The sequence below is a fragment of the Seriola dumerili genome, unplaced genomic scaffold (genome assembly GCF_002260705.1).
Source record: "Seriola dumerili isolate Sdu_G_001 unplaced genomic scaffold, Sdu_1.0 BDQW01000149.1, whole genome shotgun sequence".
NCBI lineage: Eukaryota > Metazoa > Chordata > Actinopteri > Carangiformes > Carangidae > Seriola > Seriola dumerili.
In genome coordinates this window covers 11947220-11957263 of record NW_019174404.1, presented here as the reverse complement: position 1 = coordinate 11957263, position 10044 = coordinate 11947220, and the positions used below count along the sequence as shown (strand labels likewise).

Sequence of the window (10044 nt, the reverse complement as noted above, 5' to 3'; positions counted from 1 at the left end):
TCTACTGCTGTTATCTCTTTTCTCATACATGAAGCTGACGGTGGTGAGATAACGGCTTTGTGATGAAGAGGTCTGTGAGCGCGAGAGATAAAGAGTTAAACGTGTCCGGCCTCTGCAGCCTGTGATTGGCCCGCAGCTGCAGCGCTGGGACGGACAACAAGTCTCTGCTGTGTGCGCACTGGAAAAGTCACTTGGTGGACGAAGCGAACTACACAGTCTGGACCGCCCTGAGTTTTTTTTTTTTTTTAATTAACATATGTGTGTTTTGTTGTGATTTTTATGGAAGCGTCCGGTTTTCCTCGGCCTTTGAATTCGCTGTTTTATTTCATAGACAAGCGCGCGGTGGTCTGTTAGAGGTCGGTGAAATGTCGACCACTGTCACTTTTGATTCATGGACTCAACACGGACTCTAGCTAAAAACATTTCTGTCAAGAGGCTAATACAAGGTCGACTTCATTCATTCAATATCCAGGTATGTTAAAGACACATTTATATTGACCTTTCCTCTTTTAAAACAACTTTAACCCCTGTATTTGCATGTTTACCCAAGCTACAGGTGAGCAGTACTAACTTAGTGAAATTTTACTGTAAGTACAGCTCAGACAAACCGGGAAAAAAGACAATTTAACGTAGCCTATAGTTTGCTATTCAGGACCTTGGTTAGCTATTTGAATATATAGCCTCCATACATGACTGTGCTTTTACTTTTACCAAGTCATATTAAATTTTGCAAGAACCCTAAAATACTTAAACCCCAATGTTAAGTCCCAGAGAGACCTCAGACCTGAGTCAGACTGTAGCAGATCAGAGAGAGAAACCTTTCGCACATCCTGTAACGGTGCTAACTCAGGTACTGTTAATGAAGTAAAATGAAATTTATATTGAATTGGTTTGTACCATCGAGATTAAACCTACTTCATTTTGGCTCTATTTTAGACCCTTTAGGTTTTCTTACAGACCCCAAAGGGTCCCAGGAGTCTAGTTTGGGAACCACTGAGGTCAACTAAAGAAAATAAAACTTTTGTGCAGCCAGAATAAGTTTATTAATGACATGGAAACTGCTATATACATGCTAGTACAGTCTTTGTTATAACTTGTATATACCATAATGTTATAAGCAAGTAATATTTGGAAAAAATCATAGTATGTGTAAATGGCTTGAAAAAGATTTTTTGTTGTCTAAACCCTCTAACATTATTCTCGGTGGATTGGTCCTGCTATGTGCATAATACACTGCCTCACTGTGTCCATATGTCTTTCAGATTTAGGGAACATGAAGTTGTCTTTGGACACTATGGGCGTCCTGAAGATTGTGCTGTTCATCTTTGAGGCTGTTTTACTGACAGACTGTGCAAGAGGTGAGAGCTGCTTCACAAACTTTCTTTCTTTCTTGCTAATATTGCATACTTTAAACTTGGAAGGTAACACCGCATTCATAGCTCATTATGAGTCAAGTTGACTGGCTGGTTTCTTGTGAGCATGAAGAAAGTCTCAGTTGGCTCTTAACGTTTTCTCACTGAGAAGTAAGAGACGGAAAACTAAAACATAAGAAAAAATCTCTACACAGAGCCCAAAATCAACACAGGGCAGGGGAACGAGAGAGGGCAAGCCTACCCCTACCCACACTGTGTGTGTTTCAGTCATGGCTGTGTATGTATGCGTGTGTGAGAGAATGTGTGTGTGCACATTCACTACAGCTAAACCAAACAAACATCATCCATCAGCTTCCCAGGGTGAAAGAACACAAGTCAGTGTAAGAGTCCAGCTCTCCCGCCAAGGAACTGCCTCACATCAGCGTGTGTGTGTGTGTGTGTGTGTGTGTGTGTGTGTGTGTGTGTGCATGGCCAAAACACTGAGTGTGGAGAGTGGGAGACCTCAGTCTGACCACAATTCATTGCACTGTTTACTGTGCCAGTATCAATACTTTGCTTTATAAAGACAACTTACAGTGAGCTTGTCAACAGGTTGTGAATAACTGTCGAAGCAATTTCTATGATTTCATCCACCATCACTGACTACTGAACCGTGTCTGATGCAATCCAGTGGCATGAGTCAAAGACTGAGGCAAAACTTGAAACTAAACTCCAGCTTTAATGAGAGAAATCTGAAAGCCAGACACATTTCCCCGGAAGACCTCGCACTGGCAAAACACCCAGGCTCCATAGCGCTGTCTTTATTCTCCAGCTCAACGTGGAAGTGAATTCAAGAGGCGTCTGATAGGTACAATACCTGCATGTGGCTATCAGGGCTTGAGGTAGAGGAGGCAGGAGGGGGTTGGCGGCAGTTTAGAGGGGGAGATTAGATCTGTGGGTCTGCAGACAATGCCTCATTCACAGCATGGCAGCCGTGCCTTCACGGCACGACTAAACCAAAAGTAAACAAGACGTGAAGGCTAAATAAGATTAGACAGGCAATTTTGTATGTTTACAGATTAACAGATGTCAGAGAAACCCAAAGGGGAATCCAATGGGATGATGGAGAGTGGAAGTCCAATGGCTCGATACTGACTTTATATCAGAGAAAAAGAAGAATTTACAGTCTGTTTTTCATAATTTCCCTGAAAGTGGTTGCAGATGCACAGACAGATAGACACATCAACAGTTATGTAGTTGGCAGACAGTCTGAGTGAGATGATTTTGAATGATGCTTGACAATTTGTGAGGTGTAAATATCCCACAGTTCTCCCAGCAGAAGCAGCGAAACAGTGAGTTCAGTGTTACAGTCCAAATGCAACAGCTTGACTCTGACACACTGTGAAATACAGTCGGGGGGTTTTGACTCAAACCTTCTGCTTTTATAATGAAGTGAAGGCCAGCAAAGCTGTAAAACTGCCCCAGTAAAATTTAACAATGTATGATGACATCTTTGACAAATGTAAATTCAATTATAAAGGACAGACCCCCTGTGACGTATGTGTGAAACAGTAAAAACACACTAGAAGTGTTACTTTACTGCCTTTATCTAAACATTTCAGACAATGGCTCTGAGAAAACAGTGAGTTTGGGTGAACGCATTTAAGCCTGTTGCTGTCAGTCATCAGGCGACATCTGACCCAGGACCCCCTGCCCTACCACATACACACACACACATGCACTCGCTCACTCACATGTGGACCCTCCCTCTCTCCACTGCCACGACTTTGCGACTGGCCAAGCAAGAATTATTTCTTAAGACCCCTCCTAGGAACCCCCGCACTTCCTCCGTCCCAGCGCCTTCTTTCCTCCCCCTCTGGTGCTCTGCCACCCCCAGCAGCTGGAGGAGGTGCTCAGTGATGTGTCCCAGCAGAGCCTCTAATGTGGTGACAGGCCCGGGGACCACTGGGCTCCACTAACTGAGGAATGCAGCAGCCTGAACATATGGATCTGCAGAAATGCACCCTGGGAGAAACAGAGAGGCACCAGGTGTCTCTGTTATACACCAGGACTAGCTAACAATGAACACACACACACACACACACACACTGAATGGTAGTGTTTTGATGCATTTTAATTAGAAACAGGCATCAAATACAATTGAGTCTTTTTGTGCATGTATATGAATCTGCTGTTTTTTTTTTAACACCACACACATTTGTTTCACCTCTGAAGCATCTGGTGAAGTTTAGAGCATGCACACTGTTCTACAACCCCGTTTGGAAAATATACATTTTATAACAGAGTTACATCATGGTTTCATAACAAGAAGGTACTAGATAAATTGTATGCTAAGGGCTCTTAAAATCACAAGGCCATTTGGCTCCTAGACAGTTTTCCATTTCCTTTAACCATAATGAGGCTAGTTTCTCAGTAACCAAATGCCCCAAAGTCCTCTTATTTTTTAAATAGCTCCTGAATAGTAAGAAGGTGTAACAGTGGTGTTCTGGTTTGTGAGCCAAGCTAGTGAGACTAAGGGGAGGGGGGGCGGCTGAAAAGCTCGGCTTTGCTGCTGAGTAACACGTTTTTTACAGTCCTAGCTCAACTCACACTTTAATGCTCCATTTAGGTATTAGAAATAAAATCAGTTTCATGTTACATTTTGTTTCTCTACCCACACCACACAGCAGAACTTGTGGGAAGTCAAACATCCTTCACCTTCTACCTCAGCTCTAATCAGTGCAACTCCAGCCTCCTGTGTTTTCCAAACCAGACAACCAGCACTGACTGCCACCCTTCTTACATATGTCCCCTTCCTTCTCCCTGCTTCTCTCTGCATTTCCTCCCATTTATTACCAGTGTTAAGTTGAAGGAAGTGAGTTAAGTTAATGTGCTGTCGTTAAAACAAGGCACGAGCTGACCTTAACTCCCACCCAGCCTTTCTCGGCTCTCCGTAGCCCCTATTTACCGAGTCTGGGTCCATTGGTGGAGAACAATGGATGGATTATTACATGTGGTGGTCCCCCCAGGTTGGACAGGGCAGCAGTAATTTATTTTAAACACTCCTCATCCCCTCAGACTGGACTTATTTGCCATCTATTAGAGCTCACAGCAGACGGGGGACTCGCTTTACTGAGGCGCTGCCATTTAGAGGTGCGTGAGAAGAAGTTACGAGAGTGAATGAGCGCTGCTTTCGTGCGTCTGAATGTATGTGTGTGTTTTATTAAGCAGGCTGAAATTACCCTGAGAAAAGTCATGATAATGAGACATCCAAGGAGCACAGGGCAATTTGGAAAACCTCAGAGGTATACCAACTGCTATTCCTGCTCCACCTCCTTCTCCTCTAAACCAGGTGGAAATAATATTCCTCCTGTTATGATCCCTCTGTTTCTATCACGGAAATAATGTTACCACCACTATAACAATTCATGTTTCCCATCTATCAGCACACACTGCTGACCCTGTCAGTTCAGGAGGAAATATTGGAAGAGAGGAATGTGTCAGACTTCACCCCTCGCAGGGGAAAGAAAGGAAAAGGCTGTAGCTGTGATAAGTAGTCATAATGGAGGTCAGTTGGTGTTTACTTTAGCAGGGTCATATAATCCCTGTGAGCAAGACTCCCCTCATTGACTGACTTTAATGGCCACTTCAATTAGCATTCATGTGGAATTTCAACAAGGCATTGTCCACTTTCAGCATTTGTCACTTTCAGCTGTATGCTAATGCTAGGACGGGCACGAGGAGAATTTCATTTTCTGCTTTTTTTTTTTTTTTTAAGAAAATCCTGTTGAAGCATATGAAGGTCTCTGTGTGTACAATGCTCATTAGTTAGTTTGGGCAGTTGGCTGCGGGAGTGTTTTCAGACCACACACACTCTTCCTGCTGGCTGAATGGATTTGGGTTCAGTTAAATAGAATTCCTTTTGCTCCTGTTAACTTTTACAAAACCCATGGAGCTGTTTACAAAGTGCACACGGAGGTGTCAGATTGTCATCATTCAAATGATAATCGACTTTATTTGCTTCCCTGGTTTGACTTCCCTCGCTTTACCAGACTTATTGATAATGGGTTTTTGTTAATTGACAGCTGTTTGGTGTTAAATAAGTGTAATAATCTGATGACACTGGACACTGTTTAGACTCCACACTTCAGGCTGCTGTGTTACGCCCTTGGCCAGAAAGAGAGCAGACTAAGTGATTGGAAGCGAGCCTGTAGGTGGGGGTGAGGGTCCGCCTTGCTGGAACCTTACAAGTGACCTTACAATAGCATTTCAGCCCCACAGTGGGAAATATTTATCTTGCGCAACCCCTCTTTCTAAGCCTCCTTCATTTCTCCAGTCCTGCTCTGTTTTCTCTTTTTCTTTTGAGGAGCCAAGTCATGGAGAGAAACCCCCCCCCCTTTGGTTTTGTGCTGCACAGCTGTTCACTCAGTCACTTTAGTACGTTAAAAGATGAGATTCCAATTGCTCCCCTCTTTCACCCCTCAACAGGAGAAGCCGGTTTTGTTTTCCTGTAGATTATAACTGGTAGATTTATGATTAGGACCACAAGTCTGCATACAGCTGCAGGCAGGGGGTGCAGAAATCGAAAACTGTTCTCACATTTCTTTTCTTCTCCATGTCTTCCCTCTAACATTGGCTCCTTGTTGCATCTTCTGCTGGTGTTGAGCGCCCTTGCACAAAAGCAGCAAATCATGTGCCACAACAACCTTTTGTTGTCTCAAAAAAATATATCTGCAGTATGCTCTATTTACATGATGGTGGCCCTCAGGATGTTGCTTGGACTGAGCAGGTTTGGACAAGTCCAGCAGTTGTCATTGTGATGTTAGTGAATGAAACGCTGATTTAAAGTGCAGAAATATTATCTGCCCCATCTTACTGTATGTGCTTGTTTGCTGTACTTGCCACAGCCTGCTTGAATCTGTGCCGCTGTAGTCTCATACTGACATATCAGAATACCAAATCAGGCAGCAGGGAGGTACCTGTTGCATATCATTTCAGGATGAGGTTCCTCTCTTTTTTTTTTACTTCACTGTGCCATCAAGTCTTCCATTGTTTTCCTTTTGTTTATGATTTTAGGAAACACTTGGTTGTTAGTCGTCTTTATAACCCGACGCCAGACATCCACGCCTCAAGTTTTCTGAATCTTTGTTTTTCTGCTACCTCCTCCTCTCTCTCTGGGGGTTTCAAACCCTCACACACACCAAGCCAGGGAATGGCAGGGATAACGAGCTCTGAATGAGGCCTCCGCTGCTTTCGACACACACCCGTGGACACTCCTTTCAGTCCCCCCTACCCCTTTTCAGTTCACCTCCGATGAGCTTCAATGAGACCCCACATGGCTTTGTGGCTTTTTCACTTCCACTTTGTTTTTCATAAGGGATTCTTTTGAGCGACCTCAGAAATTCTTAGTGCATTGTCCCCATTGATTGAGGTTATAAAGAGTCTGGTTGGGGCGATTGCTTGTCACAGTACGTCAAAATAGGAGTTTTCATTGCAAGCATATAGGCTGTCATGATGGAATTTGTTTGCACCCATTTCCGGCAGCAGCAGTCTCAACGCTGGAAGCGGAGGCGAAGAGGCAAAGAGGCCCAGATTTTTCATTCAGGGGACCCATTCCTTCTATAATGAATGGAAAAATATGTCCCCGCTTTGACTTGAAGAGTGGAACAGGACAAGGGAGGAAAAATCATTTCAGGAGCAAAGAGTATAATCTGTCATATTTTATAGCAGGGCTACTGCTGTCCCAGACTGGAATTCTGCACCATGCAGTGAAACTGATTTGATTTCCTCATGCACAGAGATGTGAGTTTGGGCCTTGGACCAGCCCCCAGCCTGGATATACTCGGAGTTAGAGGCTTGGCAGATTGGGGTACTTCTCCATTCATACAGTTAATTTGTGTCTAGATTGACAAATAGCTGAACTGGCTGTTCTTTTTGTTAACTTTTAGATTAACGAAAAGATTGTAGAGATGGCAGTGTCAGCTTGTTGGGTTGACCGGTCTGTTAGTTGGTCCAACAATTTGGTCCAGACTGAAATATCTCAACAAGCATTTGATGGGTTTTCATAAAACTTTATACAGACATTCACAGTTCCCAGAGGATTTGGTAATCCTCTGACTTTTACTGTAGCGACACCAGGAGGTGACATTTGTTGGAGTAAAATATCTTGACGTCTATTGGATGGATTGCTATGAAATTTCCTGCAGGTATTTATGTTTCCTAGAGGATTAATCTGAATGACTTTGGTGAGCCTCTGACTATTCATCTACCAGGTGAAACTCCTCACTTCTTCAGTGAAATATCTTAACATCTACTTGATTAGTTGGCACCACATTGTCTACAGATGTTCACGGTTTCCAGGCCATTTATTCTACGTTGGTAAAATACATGTCAGCAGGTTGACATTTTTGATTTAGAGTGCAATGTCTGGACAACTCCTGCAGCAATTTCCTTGAAGTGTGATGCAGACATTCATATTCTCCTCTGGATGAATCCAGCTGAGTTCAATGATTTTTGGTGGTTCTCTGACTATTCCTCTAGCACCACCATGAATGTGAATTTTTGTTTTTTTTATTGAAATCTAAACAACTGATGCCACTAAATGTTTACATTAAAAGTGGGCCATCAGTAATTTGGTTTATGACCAAATTGCTGCAGAAACAATGACATTCCCATCAGCATCAGCATTACTTTGTGTTTAGTCCTAATTAGCAGCTATACCTGCTAAACAACATTCTAGCATCATCATTGTGGACATGTTAGCATGTGCACGTTAGCATTTACCTCAAAGGACCACTGTGCCTTTTAGTCTTGTTTTTTAAAAATTATTTTACATGCACTGGATGGTTCACAGGAAACACAGAGATTCAGTGGGGTCCTTGCAGCAGGACGTTTATTCTGGTCATCAGCTGTCTGTTTCTGTGGAGGTCAGCTTGATAAAGTACTGTATAGCTCTGTGTGGACAGTTGATTAACAAAGACAGCCAGACTGGCAGACAGAGATGGATCGAGGGCACTGACCTTTGTGCAGCCGAGTAGTAAGGTGAACTGGGAAAGCACTGAACAAATTGTCACTGTGAAAGGGCGAGTACCACATCGTAATGACAGGCTCAACAGCTCCACGATGACAGATTGATTTCAGACAATATTCCTGGATTGTCAAGAGGCCCCATTGCTGTCAGTGAGAGCTTTGCCAGTTCCTCCACCCCCTCCGTCTGTCTCGCCTTGCTTCTCCCCCTTCTCCCCACTCTGTCTCGTCTCTGTCTCACCCGCCTTTCTCTTTCCCTCACCCACTCCTCTCCTAGCCTCTCCCTCCCTACTGCTCCCGTCTGAATCGCTCCATTCTGCCCAAACACTCCTGCTACATCACAGTCTGTCATTAGCCCCCTCCTGAAAAGACCTTGTTGACAAAGGCGCTGGTGTAAAGCGCTTCCCAGTGTCATGGAGATTGGCTGATCGTCAGACTGTACGCTGGTGTAGGGTTCCTGGAGACGGAGAAATGAGGGGCACTCAGCGCCAGGCTTGGCCATCTTCATCATCATCATCATCATCATCATCATCATCATCATCATCATCATCATCATCATCATCATCACACAGATGTGACCACAACACACACAGAGACACACACATTGGTCCGCCACTGACAGCATGTCTGTCTCAGAACGGCCCTCTTTACAGCCTCTGTGCTTCTCTGCCAGTCAGCACAACATCAGCCCAATGCTGAGCAATGACTCGACTTAATAAGACATCTGTATCTCATTCAGCACCTCCAGACTGGACTCCGACTGTGTCAACTATACACATTGAGCAGGTTGGAGTTCGTTTTTTCCCACTGTGGAATGCAGGAAGGTTGAAGGAGGAGGCATGTAGGGAGTGGCAGGATGCACCTCACTGTTGACTGATTGAGGCCATGAAACAACAAAAACAGCGTTCTTGTTATGAGGAGACAGTGTAACAGGCCTCAAGAGTTTATTGTCCAGCAACATGCTTTGGAGCAGTGGTTGCCAACTGTTTTGTCAAGGCAGATTGTGGTCTGTTGCACATGTACGGTGTTTTGAGTATTTTTAGTATTGAAAATGGTAAAGAACGAAAGCTGGCATCAAATGCTTGAATTTGTACTTTTCTTTCTTCTTTGATCAGATGATTTCTAATTTACAGGTTACTGTTCTAGGAAAGGTTCTTGTATGGCTGCTTATGTTACTCAACATTTAACATCTGGAAGTGTGTCTTTTTTCTCAGTTGAAGAAAAACATTTTGTAGAAAATCATAATTGTAAGCCTTGAAAAAAGTATCAAGTATCAAGTATTGGTACTGAACCTTGGGTATCATATCAGCACTCTTTCTCTCTCTCTAGTTTTTTCTGTGTTTAAATCATTTTTGAGCCTGAAAAGGTCAAATTATTCAGTAATTCTTTACAAAAGCAAAGATTAGAGCAGTGTTCCCAACCTTTTTGGCCTCCAGCCCTTCTAAATAAAACAATGTCTATTTGTGAAACCTAATCGCAGTTTATGGTCTTAGTTTGGACATCAGCCATGAGTAGTTCAACCAAAGAGCGAGTTTTCCTTCTCACATTGTTTCATTTTAAGGATTTTTACAAGCCAGACCACAGTAGTTAGCAAGACAAAAGCGAAGAATTAGAGACAAGTCATAAAAGAATGTGTAAAATTTTATGTAAAAGAAAACGTTCCATC

General features: G+C 43.3%; 1 protein-coding gene across 1 annotated transcript in view; it reads left to right on the top strand.

The window, feature by feature from the left end:
- Window positions 1-269: 269 nt before the first annotated feature.
- LOC111225722 (fibroblast growth factor receptor-like 1) overlaps window positions 270-10044 on the top strand; it is a 29230-nt gene continuing 19455 nt past the window's right edge. Inside the window, exons 1-2 of the mRNA XM_022750743.1 lie at window positions 270-472; window positions 1263-1358. Coding sequence (XP_022606464.1) covers window positions 1274-1358 — 85 coding nt within the window. The 5' untranslated portion in view covers window positions 270-472; window positions 1263-1273. The remainder of the gene's footprint in view (window positions 473-1262; window positions 1359-10044) is intronic.